We start from the raw sequence: 25,875 nt of genomic DNA, 5'->3' as shown, positions 1-25,875 counted from the left end.
TAAAAACTACAGTCAAGTGTCTTATATCTTCTGACTAGCAGCATACCATATCCTTTGCATGTTATTTGTAGATTCAGTTGCTTTGTAAAACAGTAAAATCAATAGCAAAATCCAGGATAATATTATTAATGTGCAACAATTTAAAGAGGACCTTTCACCATATCTGGGCACAGGCAGTGTTATATACTGCTGGAAAGCTGACAGTGCGCTGAGTTCAGCGCACTGTCGGCTTTCCCGATCTGTGCCCGGTGTGAAGAGCTTACGGTGCCGGTACCGTAGCTCTTCTATGGTCAGAAGGGCGTTTCTGACTGTTAGCCAGAGACGTCCTTCTGCCTCGCGGCGCCAATCGCGCTGTGCTGTGGAGCGGGGAGGAACGCCCCCTCCCTCTCCTGATAATACTCATCTATGGACGAGCGCTGTGAGCAGAGGGAGGGGGCGTTCCTCCCCGCTCCACAGCACAGCGCGATTGGCGCCGCGAGGCAGAAGAACGTCTCTGGCTAATGGTCAGAAACGCCCTTCTGACCATAGAAGAGCTACGGTACCGGACCGTAAGCTCTTCACACCGGGCACAGATCGGGAAAGCCGACAGTGCGCTGAACTCAGCGCACTGTCAGCTTTCCAGCAGTATATAACACTGCCTGTGCCCAGATATGGTGAAAGGTCCTCTTTAAAGGTGCATTTTAGTTCCCTTCCCTATAAGATACTATGTAAGTGAATAAGTGCTTTGTTAAAAACATGGATAGCACACTGATCAGTTATTTTCTATGATCCCTACACACATGTATTATCATGAGTCTGTGTAGAGAGCCACAAGTCCCGAGCAAAACTCAGGACAGGTTTACGGCCTGAGCTCACTAAATGAAATGATTTATTCATGTGCCGTCCGTGTGTTTTCTGACGGACCTCTGAATGCACACATTCATGTGCATGTAGCCTATGCTCCGTTCCCACGGAGTAACGCGCCGCTCATTCTGGCACGTAAACACATGTGAGAGTGAAGCACTTCAAAACAGATCCCATTGACTTCAATGGGTGCTGGCTTACACGTGCTACACATTGAAATCAATGGGAGGCTATGTAACCCATTGATTTCAATGTGTAGCACGCGTAAGCTGACACCCATTGAAGTCAATGGGATCTGTTTTGAAGCGCTTCACTCCGACACATGTTTACGTGTCAGAATGAGCGGCGTGTTACTCCGTGGGAACGAAGCCTAATGAAAATGAGGTTTCATACCAACACCACTGATGGACAATGCTAGTCCTGTTTCTGGTGAACGTGCATATCCAAAGCAAATGAACCCTTTAAAAAACAATGTATAATATAGTGCAGCTTTATTCTAGTTTATATTTAAGTATCACTAAATAAACTTTACAAAAAACGGTAATAACAAATCTTCAAATAATCATTCGGGTTGGTTAAAGGGAATATTTATTTTCTAATAATGTACAGTTCAATAAAAAAAATGTGTTGAGGAAAGAGTTATGGGCTTACGCTGGGTTCACACCAGCGCCTGAACTCCGTTTTCAGGTTTCCGTCTTCTACTTGCAGAAGACGGAAACCTGTCATGCCAAGTCCGGTCATGAGCGCCGGTGAGAGTTTTATGCGCTCCGCAGTGAAACCGTTTTTTTTAAACTGGACACAGAGTACTGCATGTCCGACTCTGTGTCCAGCTTAAAAAAAAAAAATGGTTTCACCGCGGAGCGCATAAAACGCTCACAGGCGCTCACAGCCAGAGACTTTTCAAGCCCATTCAAATGAATGGGATTGAAACATGCCGGCAGGTTTCCGTCTCCTGTCCCTGTTTTGTGCAAGAATCAGAAACCTGCAGAACGGAGACCGGGCGCAGATGTGAACGAGCCCTTAGATGTGTACTTCTTCTCACAAATGGCAATCTAGTCCTAGTTTTCATGTAGTTATATAGGTGTGTGTTAACCTACAGATTCTTATACGAGGCAAACTACAGACTTCAGTAAAACCGTCTAGAGAAAACAGAATATCCAGTTCCATTTTATATACAGTATAAGTAGTTGAATGAGAAAGCCTCAAGAGGTCAGGGAAACACTGGGAAAAATCGCTATAGATCAGCTGCGGGGAATTTACCAATCTGCCAAGGTGAGCCGCAGCAGTTTTTTGCTGCAGTAATTTTACGGTGGAAAACTATACAGAATTGGTCTGTGAACATTCAGCAGCGTTTTTGCTACGGTGGTCTTAGTCTTATTGTCTTATTGTGCCTTTTCCCAATGTATTTGCTTCTATTTATAATGCCCTGTTGTAATGCATTTCCTATTGTGACTGCAGCGGGTAATTGTAACACTATGATGTGTCACATATAGCACTGTGTGATGAATGTCCACCACGATCATGGAGAAAATATCAGAACATCGGTGGTGCGCTATCTCATGGTTTACTATGCAAATTACTCATAATACTAAACTACTGATGGGCATATTGCAGAATAAAACTTTGCTCCGATGTGCACAGATCATAATCCTGTAACCAGCTTTTGTTTCTACGACCATAACAAAGATGGTTACAATGTGGCTCATGGGTTTGATTCCTAGGAGACATGGAATAACTGAGAAGTACTGACATGTTTGCTAGTTACATACATAATATAAATATAGGTGTATAAATATGCAGTTGTCATGGTTTACTATTCCCCAAGAAAAATTATTGGTGACCCGCAATCACCACATATAGTGATATGGAAAGGCTATTTCTATGCATAAGACAGCCAGCGTTTTGGTACAACTGAAAGAATCATTTTCTTGGAGCCAGTGCTTTGTAAATGGTGATGCAAGGCCTTCAGCATTGACTTGGTTTCTCCATTCCATGCAGTTCCTGCCACGTACAGAAGATCCCCTTTGGCTAGAGCCATGCCAAAAAGCCTTATGTGGCCTAAAAGTGAGAAAATACAGTGATGTATATATAAATACTTATTAAACCTTCAAAATAACATGCGTATCTTTATAAGAAAAAATCTGAAGCTCTAATTTTTGTTAAGAAGGCTGCAAGCAACCATTAATAACTACAATATCTGGCATGGTAAAGATATTAAAGGGATTCTTGTGTAAAATCTAATTAGTGATGTATTATAAGATCAGTATTTGTTGAGGAATGCAGGTAAGTTGTGTCCAATGTGGTAGGTGACTACACTAAGCCACTATGCAACTGTAGTGACCAGAACAGTCACCTGCCAATCTGTAGTAGTGTTTTACAAATGGAGATTACACAATCTGTCTTTCTGCACCAAAGATTTCTCAAGAAAAGATGAAAATATATGTTACTATATTTATTTGTATTGCACCTTTGTAGATGTTACTGTGGGGGAAGGAGCAGATAGGAGAGACTTTTCTTACCATAGAGGGTCACTAAGTATATTTCTTCCATTAAAAGAATAAATCGGGACACCAGATTTATGGAGAGACAATTTGCTATCAAAAATAGAGTTCCAGTTTCTAATGAGCATTTCACCCTATAGAGAAAAAGGAATAGTATTTTACATTAGTATTTTACAGTCCACTCAAGGTCAAAGTGGTTATCCCATCAAGAATATTAAGAAAGAATTTCAAAACTGAGTGTTGTGTAACTGAGGAATGGCAGGGTAGGTTTGGATGGAGGAAACAACAAGCAGGTAGAATTTAAAGAGGACCTTTCACCATCTGGGGCATATGCGGTTTTATATACTGCTAGAAAGCCGACAGTGCGCTGAATCCAGCACACTATCGGCTTTCACGTTCTGTGCCCCTGGGGATGAGCTATCAGTGCCGGTACTGTAGCTCTTCACTGTCAGAAGGGCGTTTCTGACCGTCAGTCAGGAACGCCCTTCCTCACAGTAGCACCTGTAGCGCTGTATTGTGAGAGTGGTGAGGAACACACCCCAGTACTCGTCTATATACGAGTACTATCAGGAGGGGAGGGGGTCGCTGCTGTGAGGGAGGGGGCGTTCCTGACTGACTGTCAGAAATGCCCTTCTGACTATAAAGAGCTACGGTACCGGCACCGATAGCTCTTCACCGGGGGCACAGAACGTGAAAGCTAATAGTTTGCTGAATTCAGCGCACTGTCGGCTTTCTAGTGGTATATAAAAACGCATGTGCCCCAGGTGGTGAAAGGTCCTCTTTAACAGGTGGAAGAAGATATAAAAATACAAGTAAAGTGGAAAAACAACAATCTTCTTGCTGATCTCTACTTTGTTGCTCAAGACCCATAGGAAGGGCCATTGTGGCCTGGGCTACCCAACGCCTCACATACTGGATAGTCTGCAACAAGCTGACCAACCAATGTCAGTTACTGTCAGCCTTTTATAGCTCCTCAATGTAACTAAGCATTGTCCTAGTCAAAATTCTGGGCTTCCTTAGACACAACACATTTTCTTACATCTATGCCTTGACTCTTTCACAATTAGATAACAGCAATGTCTCAGTACATTTCTGTTTGTACTATTCAAAGAACTGCAAATACAATAGAGAACTATGTAATGTTCCCTCAACCATAATATAGATCATACAGTGTCTGCTGCAGTACGATCTCTGCCGAGAACATGTCAGGAACAGAGATGACTCCCAAGTGTACTCAAAGTAACAGTGGCATGCATACAGTTCAAAAGGCATCAACATATTCAATACAATACACATCATAAAATACTAAATAAGATGCACTAACAAACCGTATTCAAAGAGCAAACAAGCCACACACTTGGCACACCTCTCATGTAACACAACACATAGTTCATTGCAAAAAACTCAAAGTGCTTTATATACCAATGTAACAGTAAACCACCTTGAGCGCCAATCCACTGCGCAGAGGCTTATTAGCACCGTGCCTCCACTACTGCTCTGTGAGCATTTTTATTTTAATTTAGTCACCCCTCTGCTTTTACATATCCTTTTCTTATCCATCTCCCAGAAATGCATTGTGGGTTTTGGCTCTGTAATGTCACCCTGACAAGATGTGACTCTTTTTGCTAGTATTTCCCTCCCACAGGCCTCCTAAAAATTTCCATTCACCCATTGCTGCGATGACTGCTAAATCTTGGTAAAATTTAATGTAAATTGTGGCATGAATATACAATCTTACTACACACTGTGAAGGTATGCATTTATCTTTGCAGTCCACACTGGGAGCACCACAACTAACACGTAATACCCATCACCAAGCCACAGAGGAACCACACTTGTGTGTCTATCACCTCTTTTTATGCACAGAAATCATTAAAGGGGCTCTCCCATTTGGAAATCGTAATTTTAGATAGTGATATGCCTGAATATCCTTTAAAAACACCATTCAGGAGCTGCTGCTAGATTTTGAAAAGACCCCCCCCCCCCCCATTTTTCTTTACATATCAGTAAAACTGACATGCAAATGAACCTCTTTGTGCACCCTGGACATTCATGAAGCCATCGTGCACCTCCCTGCATCATACCTTTGTAATGCCCCCTCCTTTGCTTGTGCTCTTGTGATGCCCTCCTTCTCCGTAGGTGTAACCGCCTCCATTGTCTTTAGTCTCGACAATAGACAATTGAAGAAAGCGCACAAGAAAATGGTGCTCGGGCATGTGCAGTAGCGCTCAGAAGGGAGCATTACTGTGCATGTCTGAGATTTCAAAGTGCAGGATCGAGACTAAAGAGAAGTATTCTGGTGTTGGACCCCCAGATTAGATATTAATAACCTATCCATATGCATTAGGCCAGAAAATCCCTTTAATGGAAATGGCTTACCTTTAAATTCACTATGGGGAGACCTCTGTCAGTTTTTTTCACTATGGAGGTCAGAGATTGGCTTGAGGAAGACAGAAGTGCTCTGAATGTCCCAGAAAGAGACATCTCCTGAGCCTGACGATAGCACTGTAGGTCAGCTCCCCGAATCCCAGTCATGTCTCCAGTGAGAGGAACATTTAGTGCTATCAGGCGAAGCTGTTAATACGAAGAATAAAAAGATGAACATCCCATATTTATTAACAAAATTTATCTCACTCAGTCCCTATCCTGTTCCTAAGAGGATCTGTCTTGGTTGTCCAAGGTGTGCTATATGCTACACAGACATTTATCTGATCACAGGATATGCCATAGATGTCTGATAGGTTTGAGATAGGATCAGTATCTGTCTCCAAAATTTTGGTTTCCCAACCACCTGTTTTGACTGGTACCATGGCCACTTTGGATAAAGAGGTGGCTACACATATAACAGCTCTCCCCGTTCTCTTCTATAAAAGTTCTGGGGTCACCTAGTCTTGATATGTGGGTTCCAACTTTTGAACGTGGCTCTAGAGACTTTTATGAAAGTTGAGATTCTCAGTTGAAAAAAAACACAGGCTTAGAATCAGCTACATATAAACATCCGGATAAATGTATGTTTAATTGGTGTAAAGAATACAGAAAGAACTGTGATCTTAGTTTCCTATGAAAGCTGAGCATCTCTTCTTTCATAGGACACAAAAACCATCTCAGCACTTGCGTCATTTACATGTCAGAAATATCATGAATTAACAGTCTCTTTTTTATATTATATGGTTACAGGAACAAATGCAATATTATAGATTAAAATATTTAGTTTTCTTACTGAGGGTATTCTTGGAGTGATACTCGGCAGCACTGCTACAATTTCATCAGGTTTATCAGAGTCTTCATCCTGAAAATAGAGAGAATAATAAGAAATAATACTTAGCTATAGCTATAAGTACCGTACATATGAAAATAAGCAAATGGAGCACAATGGGGGATTCTTCAAATGTCTTACAATACTGTTGTGGTAAAAAAAGTAGTTGCAAATTGGCGTTTCTGACTATTTAAGGCTGCTTATAACTAAAAAACTTGCAAGTAGCATTTTTTTTGGTCAAAAATAACAGCAGAATCCTCGGCACCTTAGGGCTGCTGTAGGCTCAAGGGCTCCTAGTTCATGATCAATCATAAAGTAAGTGCTCCGTGCTCTGGTGTAGGAGACATTGAGACCAGCGCAAAATCCATATGTTATGTGACATCTCAGAATTATAGTTCAAAATGGCAAGAGTAAAAAACATGATGTCTTTTACCTACATGCAAGCAAATATTGCACTTACTGCAGCTCTCCCTTTAGTGCAGTGCCATAGTAAAATATAGTATAGTATAGTATAATATAATAGTACCTTTAGTTTATTGCTATAGTATAATGTAGTATAGTTGAGTATAGTATACTTCCTTTAGTGCTATAGTATAATGTAGTATAGTTGAGTATAGTATAGTTCCTTTAGTGCTATAGTATAATGTAGTGTAATATAGTATACTATAATGTAGTATAGTGCAGTGCTATAGTATAATACTCACTGCTACTTCCTCTGGCAGCAAGGGCTCATCAGCTGGGAAATTGGACTCAAACTCCTCCAGCTAAAAAAAAAAAAGTTACAGTTAGATTAGATTATGTTAGGATTACAGGTATGATGAACACATACAATAGTCTTAAATAATAAGTTGAAGTTATATAGACGTTTACCATATATCTACATATGTGGAACATACCATGATTTTACTCCATCCCAAATGGGTCCTGAAGAAAGCACTACTTGGTTCCTTTACATACACCAGGCTCCCCTCCACTACGTCCTCCCATGCCTGAGACATCTCATCTCTGCTTGCAAAGACCCAACTCTGTACCTATTACACCATGATAAAAATATGGGTTCTTAACAAATAAAAAATGTGTAAAACTTCATTTTAACGGTTTTCATTTATACCTCATGTGTCCACACTTATCTGATCCCCAGTTTCATTAAAGATTCTAAATATTCTTGAAACCAATTCAACACAGTATTATGACTTGCCACCGAAAGCTTTGGAAGGCTGCAGTTACACCTTCCTCTCATTGGGTTAGTCACACATTGACACACATAGGATAGTTAACATATCACTTTGTGATGACTTGTCATTAAACTTGTGTTAGAAAAGCTGTTCATTTCTGAGCATGTAAGGGAGGACACATCTGCATGTAGTTTGGACAGGAATATAGAAGCAAACTGAATCTTTTGCTATGTAAGTAACAGCCTAACATATCTGACCACTGACATAAATATTTAGGGATTGGTGCTATGTTTGCAAAATTCTCTCTTTTTCCCCTATAGATTGCAACAATGTGCTCTGGTCTTACCTTCTGATAATGACTCTCTTTGTCTTGCCCATAGTCTGTAGGCAGAAAAAAATGTATTAGACAAGTAAAAGTGCCCAATCACCTTCCATAGCCATCGATCAAACAAGTGTTCAGCCAACAGCTCCTGATTCCTTCATATGCCCTGCTCGCCAAACAAAGGATCAGGTATCTGAAATCCAACATTCCCAATCTGTTTTTCTCTTACAGTGGTAATTCAGGGAGTAATAAAGCTTACTACTGCATTTACTGTACTGGTTAAGCTTTTTTTTTACTAAAGTACACCTCAGTGTCTTCTTCATTACTTTTGAGGAGGGCAGAGGGGAGGCCAGAGCTCTCATTTCTGTCTCTCCTGCAGCCTCTCCTACTCTCATTCACATGACAAACTCCATTTTACTGAATGGTGCTGTGAACATAGTGGGGAGTCAGTGATGTCACAGAACTGGAGCAGCTGTGAAAGAGACAGAGGAACAAGAGTTCCAGCCTCCCTTTCTCCCCCACACTCCACAATAGTTACTTCCAGATAACCCTTTTTACATCTGCCCTAAAGGGGAGAGTTGGCATATCCCCCATACATATATGATAGTCAGATAATCAGTGGGTTCAGCCAACTTTGCACTTATGTGTATGGGCACCTTAAGGTTTGAAGACCAAAGCAATAACAGATGATACTGGATGTGGAGGACTTCAGAAGAATAAAGAAATGCATTTAGAAATTATATAAATGTATGAATAGAAATGAGCACATTACCAAAGATATTATTACCTGGGTCCTTTGTTTCTCCATTGGGAACCTGTTTAAAATGAACAAGGCATGAGTTCTCATCTTTCGTTCTGAGATGGGCCTATCTCAGCACAAGTGGTTGCAAAGACTTTCTCTCACAACTATCAAGTAAAATGTTTTGTATTCTAGGTCCATGAATACTTGTCTGCCTTACCGTTTGTTTGCAATGTGGCCGTGCTGGGACAGGGAACACTCTCTGTGGATGGATAAAGATTCCGATTAAATAATACTTCATATTCTAATATCAGCCTTACTGTTATGTGATACACATTAAAACAATGTGTTTACAAAATCTGGGGCAACATGGTGGCTCAGTGGTAAGCACTGAAGCCTTGCAGCGCTGGAGTTCTGGGTTTGAATCCTGCCAGGAACAACATCTGCAAGGAGTTTATATGTTCTCCCCGTGTTTGCATGGATTTCCTCCCATTCTACAAAGACATACTGATGGGGGGAAAAAAATGTACATTGTGAGCTCTATATGGTGCTCACAATCTACAATTAAAAAACAAAAAAAAGTATTTGCAAATCCTTTGCTAAGAATTAGGGGTGATGTAGCCCACAAAAAGTACCGTAGGATCCAGTAAAAACCAATCACATTCCACTAGGGTCCATTTCTTATACGATGATTGAAAATACGCCAGTCAACCTTATTGATATATGCTATGTATAGAATGGTATGAACAAGCTCTATGATGCAATTAAATGGGGACGTATACATGTTCTGTATATATATATATATATGTATATATATATATATAATGTGATGATATGTAGTGAATTTTAAACAATCAACTCACAATATTTTTCTCTGGTGGGCTCAAGGAGCCTGAGTGTGACAATAGTGTAGTGAACAAGCATTATTCTACCCATATACCCATAAAACTTACATTGAGATAAACAACCCCTGGTGGTCCAGGAGGTCCTGGTGGGCCGGGCATTCCAGGGTTCCCAGGTAAGCCCTGTGGGGAGATTAAGCTATTAAAAATTGACCACTATAGAAAGATATGGAATGCTTTTTGTATTACAACATATCTCCCTTCTATTTAATTGGTGTTATTTCAGAATATAAAATGGTTAGCTCATTCACTCTTCCAACTCCCAATGAACAGACGTTTTAACACATTGGGACATAACTTATATACTTATATTCTGCAAATCATTCAGCTTACAGCAGATGTCTGAATGGAAATTACATTTGTTCAGACTGATGTTGAATAATGGATATTTGTCTAAGTCTAAAAATTAGAAACTGTTTTACTTTTTGTTCTAGAAGTAGTTCACTCCTGCCCATGGGATATGTCTAGTACTGCAGCTCAAACCCATAGTGAAGTGAATGCAGTTCCGGACACAAGCCAGGCAACTCCATAGAAGATAAAGCAGACCCTGTTTTAAATATCAGACATCCCCTTTAAAAATTGCTATAAACCTAAGGGATAAAAATGTATTTCTATATATTATCTTTACATTGAGGTTATACTTTTGTTTTAATCACAGTTCTACTTTTCCTACTACCTGTATCTAAATGTATCAGGAATTGACATTCATGATAGGTAACATAGCAGAAAGAACAGAGGTAACTCACAGAATAGACTACTGATCCATACAACTCTGATCTGCCAGTCTGTAAAAAAACAAAACAAAAACCATTAGATGGGTTGTCTGCATTGGTGTTCATTTTCCCAGAAGCACCACAAGAGACATTAAAGTTGATACTCCATTACAGACACTTATCCTATATCCACATCATAGGCAATAAGTATGACATTATTGGGGGTCCGACTTGCTATAGGGCTGTGAGGACTACAATTTCTGACAACCCGATAACAGTGAATGGAGCGCCGGTCTTGGCACTTCTTTCAGTTTCCCTGTTCATTTGTTTGTTGGGGAACCCAGTCGTGTGATCCCCAGTGGTGTGATTCTTAGCCCCTATCCTGTGGTGTAATAGGACGACCCCATTAAAGGGATTTTCTAGCCTGAAATTGAGTTTTCATACTGATGACCTATCCATAAGATAAGTCATCAGTATGTCATCTGTGGAGGTTCGACTCCCATAATCAGCACAACTGTTCCAGTAGCCCCTATTGGACAGGAACCTGGTGCAGTGGATGGGCCGCAAGTGTAGGCTGCTTCTATTCAAGTAAGCCTCATCCACTGCATAGTGGTGGTTCCAGGGAATTGCAGCACTGCTGCTATTGCTTGAATAGAAGCAGCCTGTGCATGTTTTCCATCCTCTCCAGTAGCTTCCGGAGTGTGCGAGAACAGCTGATTTGTGCAGGGTTCAGGCATTGGACCTCCACAGATCATATGCTGATGTCCTGTATTGGAGAGGTAATCAGTATAAAAACTTCATTTAGGGCCAGAAAATCCCTTTTAGCATTATACAGTTTCCTTTCAAATCAATGGACATTTGTGAGAGAATATTTTCTGCAGTTTTTCTGCTTTAGAGTTGAGTTGCTGATCAAAATATTCACATAGAAATGATGAATGTGTTTATGATATTACTTACCTGATGGTAGATTGTAGGAACCTTTTCTTCAGAAGGAATCATGGGCCCAGGAGAGCCAGGAGGACCTGGGGGACCTGGTGGACCAGGAGGTCCCACAGGACCTGGAGGACCATTGGCTTGCAACACACTCTCCTTATTACATGAACCACAGCCCTTCCAATATAATATGAAATTTTAAGAGTAAATAAATAGTTAAATATTGATTAATATATTTCCGTAAACTGATTGGAATATCGCAGATTTATATACAAACCTCTCCTGGGTCCCCCTTCTCACCCTGAAAGTAAAACACAGAATAAATTACAGACAGTAACAATTATTCTTTGATATGAGAAGTGGTAAGTCAGAGGTAAATTAGGACATTCATTCAGAGTAAATGCAGTCATGAGAAAAACAAAGTACACCCCCTTGAATACTATAGTTTTACATATCAGTACATAATAAAAATAAAAAACCTAGTCTTAAAATTGAGTATACACAACAGATAAACAACAACACATGATAAATCACACTACGTCAAAGACTGCAGCATCTTGCTCTATCTTTCCACAGATTCCGCAGCTTGGGAGTTCCCATTCATCTGGGCCTAATTGGCAGAGGAAAGTCACAACAGAATGGCCATGCCCTGCATCAGCATTCTGTTGTGGCAATACTGCGACCAAAGAGGAAGTTTTAACTAGGGAAAAAAGAAGCTTCAGGATTTATTCTCAGGCACTTTCAGCCTTGCAAATCCCATTCAAATGAATGGAAGGCAGACAAAAAACGAAAGCGGTTGCTCTAAAACTTTTTTGTTCTGCCTCCTATTCCTTTTACTAGGGTGTGCCTGAGGACAGGTCATGACGCTTCTTTTTTTCCTGCAGGAGAAAAATCAGAGGAAAAAAAAATCTGCTCCTGAATGGGAGAGTTGGGAGTCAGATTCTGCCTCAAAATCCGCTTGCAGTAAATTCTGTGTGAACTTACCCTAAGCGTAGAAAGATTTACTTCATTTCACTTCAATATGAGGTTCAGGCAGAATCAGCCAAGAGATTGGGCAGGACGCTAGCAGAAAAAGAAGCGTCTGTTTCCCATTGGAATGACACGGTGGCAGATCACTTTTGGCACATTCTGCTGCAAAAATTCTACCATGTGAACTTACTTATAGGAATTAAGAGACTAAGTAGTCAAATGCCCCTGATTAACTGATCATCAGAAAGTGTAATTTCCTCTATAAAGGCAAAAGTTTTGGCAGTTTGCTGGTCTAGAGCATTTAGGTGTATGTTAACACAATGTCAAGTAGCAAAGACATCAGCAATTCTCTTAGAGAAGAATTTGTTGCCCAGCAATTTGGGAAGGTTCTACGTTAAAAAACTTGCAGGACAGTTGGCAATCTTGCCAAAAGTTGACATCCCAGCAAAATTACTCTAAAGTCTTACTGTACAATGCTCACAGAAATTGCAAAACCTAAGAGCTACATCTCAGACTTTGCAGGCATTAGTTAGCATGTTAAGCTAGGTTCACATCTACGCTCAGATTTCCTTTGAGGACCTTGGGGACGCCCCGAACGGAAAACTAATCCGCATAAAAAAGCGGTTACCTTAGGAAATCCCCGGACCCCATAGACTATGATGGGGTCCATGTGGTGTCCATTTGGTTTCTGGCCAAAAAGGGCGAAAATTGCAGAGAGGGGAACGTAATCTCCATACAGAGTGCAAGCGCAGATGTGAACCGGGCCTTAGATGTTCAAGTTCCTGACAGTAAAATGAGAAAAACACTGAATAAGTATGGTTGTGTTTGGAAGGCTTGCAAACAGAAAATGTGTTCTTTTGAAAAAGGAAAATGGGAGCACGGCTCATGTTTAGAAAGTTGCATGTGAACAGACTTCTGGAACAATGTCCTTTGGACAGACAAGACCAGAGTGGAGATGTTCGGCCATAATGCACAGTGCCACAATTAAAAACCAAACAGGATTATAAGCTCAAATTCCTCATACCAACGGTCAAGCATGGCGGTGGATGGATGATGATTTGGGCTTACTTTGCAGCTCGAGGACCTGGTAAACTTGTAGTCATTAGGTCTATCATGAACTTCTTTGTATACCAAAGTATCCAAGAGTCATTCATAAGGTTATTAAACCATAAACTAAAGCTTGGACAAAACTGGGTCATGCAACAGGACAATGTATGAAAGCATAAAAAGTCGTATGTAAAGTAATAAGTAGTCATGGTGTCGGTGGGGAGGGGAAGCTTCAGCCTTGTCCCCCTCTCTGTTTGCTAATTACAATGGAAAGATTGAAAGTGAATTACTCGATCCTGTGCATGATGGGGCCAGCTTATGATGGAAAAAGTGCCTGAAACGCCTGAATGGTGGAATCTGTTGTGTGTTGTTGTACACCTGAGGTTATATTTATCTAAGTGTAAGATCATCTAAAGAGCAGATTTTTTGTATTATTGTTATTATTATTATTGTCCTGATACATAAAATCATAGAATTTAGAATCTCATGATTGTAAATACTGTATGTTGGCTGTCTTGAAACTGTATCAGCTAAATCTCATCTCAAAATCCACATTTTTTAGCAATATTGCGAAGTACCTTGAGGGGATAGGGTAGGCTCAGACGGGGTTTTTTGGACCGGGACCTGAAGCTGAGCCCGCCTCAGGTTCCAGTGCAAAAGACGGGTAGCCGCGACTGAAAGCCGATGCACTGCAGCGGCATCCAGCCGCGCACTCTGCTCTGGATTAGGCCCAATGAATGGGCTTAGACGGATACGGCCTCAAAATCCTGACCAAAAATCTCCGTATGAACTTACCCTTAGGGATCCCAGTGGCTCAGTACTATACATATATATTAGTTCAAGGGGATCAGCTTTTCCAGTAGAACTTTCTAATAATTATATATTTTCATTAAGTGCTCACCTTAGGTCCTGGTGGCCCAAGAACCTTTTCATTTCGTTCAGGAGATACAGAAGCTGTACCACCCTATGTAGACAATAATAAAACATATAATCATATATACATTAGTTCCTTATAATACCATATTACCTAGCTAAATAGAATTAGGATTGTAAAACTTGATCTTAAAATCAAACAATCACAAAATTTGAATATCTAATGTTCCTTTATGAAGAATCTTATGAGTGTGGATAAAGTCTCACATTGAAAACCGTATATGTCATCTTGTAAGTAGAAATCCAGCCCTTGAAACATAACAAGTTCAGGTTGTCTTTTAATGTGATCAAGGTAATAAATGTACAGAGTGAGCATTTACTTTACAGCATGACTCTCCAGGAGGTCCTGGTGGTCCTACATCTCCCTTTTCTCCAGATGGTCCTTTAACGCCTGGAACACCAAGTGGCCCCATGTCTCCTTTATCTCCCTGTTAGAATAAAGAGAATATTCTATAATGATATTTAGATTGAAGATAACAAGTTCTTAATACACTTCTCTCCTTCACAAAAATGAAAGGGGTTGTCCAGGATAAACTAAGAATTTATCCCTAAACTAAACCCCCTCCCCCCGCCTAATTTATAATTTACTTCAATTAAAAAAAATCTATAATTATGCATATCCCTGGAGCAGTCATGTAACCACCCCAGGGACACTTTCTGAAAATCCGGTGATGTTCCGTTTCACCGCTTCCCAAACGGAACATCACCATTACTCTTTCTCCCATCCTATCCCCATCAATACTTATCAAGCCTTCCTGTGTTCTGGAACAGCTCCTCCCCTCTTCCTGTCTCCTAGTAGTGGGCGGAATAATTTAACTAGGGAGACAGGGGGAGGGTGGAAGGGGCTAGTAATGGGAAAGATTGCTAGGCTAGGGAGACAGTGGAGGGTGGGAGGGTCTAATAATGGGCGAGATCGCTAGGCTAGGGAGATGGGGATGGTGGGAGGGGCTAGTAATGGGCAGGATCGCTAGGCTAGTGAGAAAGGGAGGGGGAGTGTAAGAGTGAGAGAGGGAGGGAAGGGTGGCTGAATGAGAGGGAACTTGTGTAGAAGCTACACAGGAAGCTGCACAGCAGGAAGCTAACACCAGTAAACAAACACAGAGGATGCCAGCAGCTGCCAGAGACCCAGAATTCACTCCAAACACTGCTAAAGGTATATGAGTGTACATATTAACCTATTACTAGCACTAACATACCTGTCTAAAAAAAAAGATCTTCTGCCCGAAAACCCATTTAATGTAGACACATAAGAATATTTTTACAATATCAAAATCGTATTACCTTTGGTCCCGGAAGGCCTTGATTGCCTGGAAAACCGCTTTCACCTGGAAGTCCTGGTATACCCTGAGGCCCTTCCATACCTGGTATACCTGGTGGTCCTGGCACACCAGGGCTGCCTTCTGGTCCTGACAGTCCTTGCAGACCTTGAGTTCCATGGGGACCCTGTGGACCCTGAGGTCCTTCTGGTCCTCTTAATCCTATAGGCCCTTGTTGGCCTTCAAGGCCTGGAGGCCCTGGTGGGCCTGGAAATCCTCTTGGTCCAGGGATGCCCTCGGGTCCTTGGTCTCCTTTTAGTCCTGGTGAACCTGGTGGTCCTGGTAGACCAAAAGATCCTGGGGGACCGGGTGGACCTTGAAGACCTTCAGGACCTTGTGGTCCAGGATAGCCTTGGGGACCTGGTGGTCCAAGAGGGCCCTCAGGACCTGGAGGACCTCTGTGTGTTGGAACCTGCAAGAAGAAAAATAAGGACATATATGTGTGTTCTAACATACTGTGTATAATATCCATATACTTTTACCAAACATAGCTACCTTTTCTTCCGGCAAATCACTAATGATGCCAGACTGTCCTGGAACTCCTGGTAAGCCCCTTGGTCCTGGTGGTCCTGGTGGGCCAGGTAGTCCAACTGGCCCTCTTTCTCCAATGCGTCCTGGAATACCTGGAAATCCATTTTGTCCAGGATCTCCTCTTTCTCCCTAATGAAACAGAGTTTTAAGCAATTCTATTACATAATGAGAAATGCGCCCTAAAATGCTGTAGATACTTCGAAGGGAATCTGCATCTGGGAATAACTGTATTATTGTGTAGAGCTGTATTTACATATTCCCAGTATACCTTTGTTTCTCCCAAACACTGAAATGAGTTGTCTTCAATGTGCCACCCAAGCCTGCCCATGTAGTCTGGGAAAGGACCTTCAGACTTCTCGTCACCCCATCATTACTTTTCTCACTTGTACTCTTGTACCTGCGCTGCTTCGATCGTAGACGGCGCATGTGCTCCCCAGCTGACTTGAACTCTTATACGTGTGAGGAGCAAAAGTGCAGGCATGACAGTACAAGCATGGACAAGAATCACGTGGCCACATGGATAAAGTCCTTACAGGACCTATATACGTGCGTCTAAGTGGGATTAATGCTTGGCAGACAAATACGCACCCATTGTACTTTTACCGTTTACATACCAATAAAAGATTATTTTTGTGACGTAAAAAGCCAGCCCTTTAATTTGTAAGTGTACTTATTTGTAAATTTTTGGTCAAATAATAATAAAATATTATCCTTTATTTCAGAGTATGTTATCACCTCCATTAGAGCAGAATACACGTATTACTTACCTTTGGTCCTTGAGGTCCTGGTACTACAGGACATGCACATTGAGAGAGGTTACCCTGAAGGAAAAATAAATACCGTAGTTCATAAACTCTTTATTGAATATATATCTCTCTGCAACAAACATCTCCAAATTTCGACCTCCTATTTCTCACAAAATCCAAACACTGGAGAGGGGGTTAAATTTGTCACATAATTTTATGTCACTTTACAGAAACCTGTGAACTGATAAGGACCTGTAAGTGTTTACATTGTCTCTACCAATTACTAACAACTCCCCCCCCTCCTCCTGGAAGTCTAACACCCTATGTGCCCTCTCTGTATATAAATATGCATCCTTCAGAAATGTTTTAAATTTACTTGAGAAAGTAGCCGAGAGTTCCGAAACGACGTAATCTGTCATCATTATGAGTTAGCCATTAAAAAGGTATCAACTACTGAAGACTAGAGATGAGCGAACACTAAAATGTTCGAGGTTCGAAATTCGATTCGAACAGCCGCTCAATGTTCGTGTGTTCGAACGGGTTTCGAACCCCATTATAGTCTATGGGGAACAGATACTCGTTAAGGGGGAAACCCAAATCCGTGTCTGGAGGGTCACCAAGTCCACTATGACACCCCAGGAAATGATGCCAACACCTCTGGAATGACACTGGGACAGCAGGGGAAGCATGTCTGGGGGCATCTAACACACCAAAGACCCTCTATTACCCCAACATCACAGCCTAACAACTACACACTTTACACACTCAATACCACCTCTCTGACAGTAGGAAAACACCTTGAAACATGTGTATTTGGCACTTGCAGTGAGGAGAGCTTGTCACCAGCAGTGAATTTGGCCCTTGTAGTAAGTTGAGGTTGGCACCAACATTTGTTTTGAAAATCAGGGTGGATTGAGCCTCTAACCAGCAGAGTTTGGGCAAATTCATGGTGGAGGGAGCCTCTAAAAACCCCAGTTTGGACCAATTCATGGTGGAGGGAGCCTCTAACCAGCCCAGTTTGGGCAAATTCATGGTGGAGGGAGCCTCTAAAAAACCCAGTTTGGACCAATTCATGGTGGAGGGAGCCTCTAACCAGCCCAGTTTGGGCAAATTCATGGTGGAGGGAGCCTCTAACCAGCCCAGTTTGGACCAATTAATGGTGGAGGGAGCCTCTAACCAGCCCAGTTTGGACCAATTAATGGTGGAGGGAGCCTCTAACCACCCCAGTTTGGACCAATTCATGGTGGAGGGAGCCTCTAAACAGCCCAGTTTGGGCAAATTCATGGTGGAGGGAGCCTCTAAAAAACCCAGTTTGGACCAATTCATGGTGGAGGGAGCCTCTAACCAGCCCAGTTTGGACCAATTAATGGTGGAGGGAGCCTCTAAACAGCCAAGTTTGGACCAATTCATGGTGGAGGGAGCCTCTAAAAACCCCAGTTTGGACCAATTCATGGTGGAGGGAGCCTCTAACCAGCCCAGTTTGGACCAATTAATGGTGGAGGGAGCCTCTAACCAGCCCAGTTTGGACCAATTAATGGTGGAGGGAGCCTCTAACCACCCCAGTTTGGACCAATTCATGGTGGAGGGAGCCTCTAAACAGCCCAGTTTGGGCAAATTCATGGTGGAGGGAGCCTCTAAAAAACCCAGTTTGGACCAATTCATGGTGGAGGGAGCCTCTAACCAGCCCAGTTTGGACCAATTAATGGTGGAGGGAGCCTCTAAACAGCCAAGTTTGGACCAATTCATGGTGGAGGGAGCCTCTAAAAACCCCAGTTTGGACCAATTCATGGTGGAGGGAGCCTCTAACCAGCCCAGTTTGGACCAATTAATGGTGGAGGGAGCCTCTAACCAGCCCAGTTTGGACCAATTAATGGTGGAGGGAGCCTCTAACCACCCCAGTTTGGACCAATTCATGGTGGAGGGAGCCTCTAAACAGCCCAGTTTGGGCAAATTCATGGTGGATGGAGCCTCTAAAAAACCCAGTTTGGACCAATTCATGGTGGAGGGAGCCTCTAACCAGCCCAGTTTGGACCAATTAATGGTGGAGGGAGCCTCTAAACAGCCAAGTTTGGACCAATTCATGGTGGAGGGAGCCTCTAAAAACCCCAGTTTGGACCAATTCATGGTGGAGGGAGCCTCTAACCAGCCCAGTTTGGGCAAATTCATGGTGGAGGGAGCCTCTAAACAGCCCAGTTTGGGCAAATTCATGGTGGAGGGAGCCTCTAACCAGCCCAGTTTGGACCAATTAATGGTGGAGGGAGCCTCTAACCAGCCCAGTTTGGACCAATTCATGGTGGAGGGAGCCTCTAACCAGCCCAGTTTGGACCAATTAATGGTGGAGGGAGCCTCTAACCACCCCAGTTTGGACCAATTCATGGTGGAGGGAGCCTCTAACCAGCCCAGTTTGGACCAATTCATGGTGGAGGGAGCCTCTAAAAAACCCAGTTTGGACCAATTCATGGTGGAGGGAGCCTCTAAACAGCCCAGTTTGGGCAAATTCATGGTGGAGGGAGCCTCTAAAAAACCCAGTTTGGACCAATTCATGGTGGAGGGAGCCTCTAACCAGCCCAGTTTGGACCAATTAATGGTGGAGGGAGCCTCTAAACAGCCAAGTTTGGACCAATTCATGGTGGAGGGAGCCTCTAAAAACCCCAGTTTGGACCAATTCATGGTGGAGGGAGCCTCTAACCAGCCCAGTTTGGACCAATTAATGGTGGAGGGAGCCTCTAACCATCCCAGTTTGGACCAATTAATGGTGGAGGGAGCCTCTAACCACCCCAGTTTGGACCAATTCATGGTGGAGGGAGCCTCTAAACAGCCAAGTTTGGACCAATTCATGGTGAAGGGAGCCTCTAAAAACCCGTTTGGACCAATTCATGGTGGAGGGAGCCTCTAACCAGCCCAGTTTGGGCAAATTCATGGTGGAGGGAGCCTCTAAACAGCCCAGTTTGGGCAAATTCATGGTGGAGGGAGCCTCTAACCAGCCCAGTTTGGACCAATTAATGGTGGAGGGAGCCTCTAACCAGCCCAGTTTGGACCAATTAATGGTGGAGGGAGCCTCTAACCACCCCAGTTTGGACCAATTCATGGTGGAGGGAGCCTCTAAACAGCCAAGTTTGGACCAATTCATGGTGGAGGGAGCCTCTAAAAACCCCAGTTTGGACCAATTCATGGTGGAGGGAGCCTCTAACCAGCCCAGTTTGGACCAATTAATGGTGGAGGGAGCCTCTAAACAGCCAAGTTTTGGGAAATTCATGGTGGAGGGAGCCTCTAACCAGCCCAGTTTGGACCAATTCATGGTGGAGGGAGCCTCTAAACAGCCCAGTTTGGGCAAATTCATGGTGGAGGGAGCCTCTAAAAAACCCAGTTTGGACCAATTCATGGTGGAGGGAGCCTCTAACCAGCCCAGTTTGGACCAATTAATGGTGGAGGGAGCCTCTAACCAGCCCAGTTTGGACCAATTAATGGTGGAGGGAGCCTCTAACCACCCCAGTTTGGACCAATTCATGGTGGAGGGAGCCTCTAAACAGCCAAGTTTGGACCAATTCATGGTGGAGGGAGCCTCTAAAAACCCCAGTTTGGACCAATTCATGGTGGAGGGAGCCTCTAACCAGCCCAGTTTGGGCAAATTCATGGTGGAGGGAGCCTCTAAACAGCCCAGTTTGGGCAAATTCATGGTGGAGGGAGCCTCTAAAAAACCCAGTTTGGACCAATTCATGGTGGAGGGAGCCTCTAAACAGCCAAGTTTGGACCAATTCATGGTGAAGGGAGCCTCTAAAAACCCGTTTGGACCAATTCATGGTGGAGGGAGCCTCTAACCAGCCCAGTTTGGGCAAATTCATGGTGGAGGGAGCCTCTAAACAGCCCAGTTTGGGCAAATTCATGGTGGAGGGAGCCTCTAACCAGCCCAGTTTGGACCAATTAATGGTGGAGGGAGCCTCTAACCAGCCCAGTTTGGACCAATTAATGGTGGAGGGAGCCTCTAACCACCCCAGTTTGGACCAATTCATGGTGGAGGGAGCCTCTAAACAGCCAAGTTTGGACCAATTCATGGTGGAGGGAGCCTCTAAAAACCCCAGTTTGGACCAATTCATGGTGGAGGGAGCCTCTAACCAGCCCAGTTTGGACCAATTAATGGTGGAGGTAGCCTCTAAACAGCCAAGTTTTGGGAAATTCATGGTGGAGGGAGCCTCTAACCAGCCCAGTTTGGACCAATTCATGGTGGAGGGAGCCTCTAAACAGCCCAGTTTGGGCAAATTCATGGTGGAGGGAGCCTCTAAAAAACCCAGTTTGGACCAATTCATGGTGGAGGGAGCCTCTAACCAGCCCAGTTTGGACCAATTAATGGTGGAGGGAGCCTCTAACCAGCCCAGTTTGGACCAATTCATGGTGGAGGGAGCCTCTAAACAGCCAAGTTTGGACCAATTCATGGTGGAGGGAGCCTCTAAAAACCCCAGTTTGGACCAATTCATGGTGGAGGGAGCCTCTAACCAGCCCAGTTTGGGCAAATTCATGGTGGAGGGAGCCTCTAAACAGCCCAGTTTGGGCAAATTCATGGTGGAGGGAGCCTCTAAAAAACCCAGTTTGGACCAATTCATGGTGGAGGGAGCCTCTAACCAGCCCAGTTTGGACCAATTAATGGTGGAGGGAGCCTCTAAACAGCCAAGTTTGGACCAATTCATGGTGGAGGGAGCCTCTAAAAACCCCAGTTTGGACCAATTCATGGTGGAGGGAGCCTCTAACCAGCCCAGTTTGGGCAAATTCATGGTGGAGGGAGCCTCTAACCAGCCCAGTTTGGACCAATTAATGGTGGAGGGAGCCTCTAACCAGCCCAGTTTGGACCAATTAATGGTGGAGGGAGCCTCTAACCAGCCCAGTTTGGACCAATTAATGGTGGAGGGAGCCTCTAACCACCCCAGTTTGGATCAATTCATGGTGGAGGGAGCCTCTAACCAGCCCAGTTTGGACCAATTCATGGTGGAGGGAGCCTCTAAAAAACCCAGTTTGGACCAATTCATGGTGGAGGGAGCCTCTAAACAGCCCAGTTTGGGCAAATTCATGGTGGAGGGAGCCTCTAAACAGCCCAGTTTGGGCAAATTCATGGTGGAGGGAGCCTCTAACCAGCCCAGTTTGGACCAATTAATGGTGGAGGGAGCCTCTAACCAGCCCAGTTTGGACCAATTCATGGTGGAGGGAGCCTCTAAACAGCCCAGTTTTGGCAAATTCATGGTGGAAGGAGCCTCTAACCAGCAGAGTTGTGGGAAAGCAGGGTGGAGGGAGCCTCTAACCAGCAGAGTTGGTGGAAATCAGGGTGGAGGGAGCCTCTAACCAGCAGAGTTGGGGGAAATCATGTTGGAGGGAGCCTAGTATTAGCAGAATTGTGCAACGCTTATGGTGGATGAGTATGAGGATGCGGAGGAATTGGAGAGGTTGAGTACAGACATGGAGTTTCATGTTGGGGTGCTTTACACAGGTGGGCACAAAAATGAAGGCTCTATCCAGTGGTGGTTCATTTTTATCAAAGTGAGCCGGTCGGCACTCTCAGCTGACAGACGGGTGCGCTTGTCAGTGATGATGCCACCGGCTGCACTGAACACCCTCTCAGATAGGACGCTGGCGGCAGGACAGGACAGCACCTCCAAGGCATATAGGGCAAGTTCAAGCCACAGGTCCAACTTCGACACCCAATACGTGTAGGGCGCAGAGGGGTCGGAGAGGACAGGGCTGTGGTCGGAAAGGTATTCCCGCAACATGCGCCTATACTTCTCACGCCTGGTGACACTAGGACCCTCCGTGGCGGCACTTTGGCGAGGGGGTGCCATCAAGGTGTCCCAGACCTTAGACAGTGTGCCCCTCGTTTGTGTGGACCGGTGAGAACTTGGTTGCCTACTGGAGGAACTGCCCTCCCGGCCGCCAACGTCACATGCTGGAAACATCTCCATCATATTCTGCACCAATTGCCTGTGGCAAGCATTGATGCGATTGGCCCTCCCCTCTACCGGAATAAAAGACGAGATGTTGTTTTTATACCGGGGGTCAAGGATAGCAAAGATCCAGTACTGGTTGTCCTCCATGATTTTGACAATACGCTTGTCGGTTGTAAAGCACCCCAACATGAACTCAGCCATGTCTGCCACAGTGTTAGTTGGCATGACTCCTCTGGCCCCACCGGAAAGTTCAATCTCCATTTCCTCCTCATCCTCCATGTCTACCCATCCGCGCTGCAACAATGGGACGATTCGAAGTTGCCCGGAAGCCTCCTGTATCACCATCACATCATCGGACAACTCTTCTTCCTCCTCCTCCTCCTCCTCCTCCTCCATTAAACGCAGTGAAGCGGACAGATGTGTGGACCTACTCTCCAGCTGTGACGGATCGGATGCTATCCCTAACTCCTCTGTGTGATCTGAGTTATCCCTGATGTCAATCAGGGATTCTCTCAGAACACACAAGAGCGGGATTGTAAGGCTCACCATCGCATCCTCAGAGCTCACCCTCCTTGTGGACTCCTCAAAGACCCGTAGGATGTCACAAAGGTCTCTCATCCATGGCCACTCATGGATGTGAAACTGAGGCAGCTGACTTTGTGGCACCCTAGGGTTTTGTAGCTGGTATTCCATCAAAGGTCTCTGCTGCTCAACCACTCTATTCAACATCTGAAACGTTGAGTTCCAGCGTGTGGGGACGTCGCACAAAAGCCGGTGTTGTGGCACATGCAGGCGTTGCTGGAGAGATTTTAAGCTAGCAGCGGCTACTGTCGACTTGCGAAAGTGGGCGCACATGCGCCGCACTTTCACCAGTAGCTCTGGAACATTGGGGTAGCTCTTTAGGAAACGTTGCACCACTAGGTTGAAGACGTGGGCCAGGCATGGAACATGTTGGAGTCCGGCAAGCTCCAGAGCTGCTACCAGGTTCCGGCCGTTATCACAAACGACCATGCCTGGGCCCAGGTGCAGCGGCTCAAACCATATTGCCGTCTCATCGAGGAGGGCATCCCTCACCTCGGAGGCAGTGTGCTGTCTGTCCCCCAAGCTGATCAGCTTCAGCACAGCCTGCTGACGTCTACCAACGCCAGTGCTGCAACGTTTCCAACTCGTAGCTGGGGTCAATCTAACAGCGGAGGAGGAGGCGGTGGCGGAGGAGGAGGCGGTGGCGGAGGAGGAGGCGGTAGAGGAGGAGGAGGAGGGGGGTGTTCTTCTCGTGTCCCTGCCAGGAATGTTAGGCGGGGAGACGAGGTACACCGGGCCAGTTTGGGAAGCAGTCCCAGCCTCAACTACATTCACCCAGTGTGCCGTCAGTGAAATGTAGCGTCCCTGTCCGCATGCACTTGTCCACGCGTCGGTGGTCAAGTGGACCTTTGTGCAAAGCGCGGAACTAAGGGCCCGCCTGATGTTGAGTGACACGTGCTGGTGCAAGGCGGGGACGGCACACCGGGAGAAGTAGTGACGGCTAGGGACGGCATAGCGAGGTGCCGCAGTTGCCATCAGGTCCAGGAAGGCGGGAGTTTCAACAAGCCAGAACGCCAACATCTCCTGGGCCAGCAGTTTAGCGATGTTGGCGTTCAAGGCTTGCGCGTGTGGGTGGTTAGCAGTGTATTTCTGCCGCCGCTCCAATGTCTGAGAGATGGTGGGTTGTTGTAAAGAAACGCCTGATGGTGCCTTTGATGGTGCAGGAGAAGGAGATAAGACAGGACCAGGGGAGGATGAGGTAGAAGTCAACAAAGTGGCGGAGGCAGATGAAGTGGTGTCCTGGCTCGTCCTCTGGAGTGCATCGCCAGCACAGTCAGCAGTGGCAGTGGCAGAGGCAGAGGCAGTGGCAGAGGCAGTGGCAGTGGCGTGAACGGCAGGCGGCCTTTGTCCTGCCGTTGCTGCCTGCCACTGATTCCAGTGCTTGGATTCCAAATGACGGCGCATTGAAGTGGTGGACAGGTTGCTCTTCTCAGAGCCCCTAATCAATTTCGAGAGGCAAATTGTGCAGACAACACTATATCTGTCCTCGGCGCATTCCTTGAAAAAACTCCACACCTTCGAGAAACGTGCCCTCGAGGTGGGAGTTTTTCGGGGCTGGGTACGAACTGGAACATCTTGGGAGATTCCGGGTGTGGCCTGGCTTCGCCTAAGCTGCTGACCTCTGCCTCTGCCTCTAGCTACCCTTTTTGGTGCTGCACCTGCCTCAACATCCACACTACTTTCCCCGCTTGACATCCCCCCTGTCCAGGTCGGGTCAGTGTCCTCATCATCCACCACTTCCTCTTCCAACTCCTGTCTCATCTCCTCCTCCCGCACAATGCGCCGGTCAACTGGATGCCCTGACGGCAACTGCGTCACATCATCGTCGATGAGGGTGGGTTGCTGGTCATCCACCAGCAAATCGAACGGAGATGGAGGAGACTCTAGTGTTTGAGCATCTGGACACAGATGCTCCTCTGTTAGGTTCGTGGAATCGTGACGTGGAGAGGCAGGTTGAGGGACAATGAAAGGAGCGGAGAACAGCTCTGGGGAGCAGGGACAGTTTGGGTTATTGTTCTGTAAAGCTTCGGAATTTTGGGAGGAAGGAAGACAAGACTGTTGGGTAATAGGAGGAGAGGAGGCAGAGTCTGACTGGCTGCTGGACAATGTGCTGTAAGCGTTCTCTGACAGCCATTGCAAGACCTGTTCCTGGTTCTCGGGCCTACTAAGGTTTGTACCCTGCAGTTTAGTTAATGTGGCAAGCAACCCTGGCACTGTGGAGTGGCGCAATGCTTGCTGCCCCACAGGAGTAGGCACGGGACGCCCTGTGGCTTCACTGCTACCTTGCTCCCCAGAACCATTCCCCCGACCTCGCCCACGGCCTCGTCCACGTCCCTTTCCGGGAGCCTTGCGCATTTTGAATTCCTAGTTAGAAATTGGCACTGTATACCAGTAGTAAAAATTGTGGGTGCACGTAACCCCAATATATTCTTTGAATTCC

The 25,875-nt window shown here is 45.0% G+C and overlaps 1 protein-coding gene across 1 annotated transcript in view; it reads right to left on the bottom strand.

Moving 5' to 3' along the window:
* Window positions 1–1,474: 1,474 nt before the first annotated feature.
* The window catches only part of LOC142209311 (uncharacterized), a 33,376-nt gene continuing 8,975 nt past the window's right edge, over window positions 1,475–25,875 (bottom strand). Inside the window, exons 5-22 of the mRNA XM_075278266.1 lie at window positions 16,948–17,001; window positions 16,145–16,309; window positions 15,615–16,061; window positions 14,654–14,761; window positions 14,302–14,364; window positions 11,662–11,685; window positions 11,409–11,561; window positions 10,485–10,523; window positions 9,790–9,861; window positions 9,057–9,098; window positions 8,885–8,912; window positions 8,122–8,156; window positions 7,497–7,631; window positions 7,305–7,364; window positions 6,565–6,633; window positions 5,724–5,918; window positions 3,363–3,478; window positions 1,475–2,901 (exon numbers count right to left, since the gene is read on the bottom strand). Of these exons, the coding sequence (XP_075134367.1) occupies window positions 2,691–2,901; window positions 3,363–3,478; window positions 5,724–5,918; window positions 6,565–6,633; window positions 7,305–7,364; window positions 7,497–7,631; window positions 8,122–8,156; window positions 8,885–8,912; window positions 9,057–9,098; window positions 9,790–9,861; window positions 10,485–10,523; window positions 11,409–11,561; window positions 11,662–11,685; window positions 14,302–14,364; window positions 14,654–14,761; window positions 15,615–16,061; window positions 16,145–16,309; window positions 16,948–17,001 (2,016 nt within the window). The 3' untranslated portion in view covers window positions 1,475–2,690. The remainder of the gene's footprint in view (window positions 2,902–3,362; window positions 3,479–5,723; window positions 5,919–6,564; window positions 6,634–7,304; window positions 7,365–7,496; window positions 7,632–8,121; window positions 8,157–8,884; window positions 8,913–9,056; window positions 9,099–9,789; window positions 9,862–10,484; window positions 10,524–11,408; window positions 11,562–11,661; window positions 11,686–14,301; window positions 14,365–14,653; window positions 14,762–15,614; window positions 16,062–16,144; window positions 16,310–16,947; window positions 17,002–25,875) is intronic.

This window comes from Leptodactylus fuscus, chromosome 6, assembly GCF_031893055.1.
Source record: "Leptodactylus fuscus isolate aLepFus1 chromosome 6, aLepFus1.hap2, whole genome shotgun sequence".
Taxonomy (NCBI): Eukaryota; Metazoa; Chordata; class Amphibia; order Anura; family Leptodactylidae; genus Leptodactylus; species Leptodactylus fuscus.
Note: the sequence above shows the minus strand (reverse complement) of the source record. Positions and strands in the feature narration are given on the sequence as shown.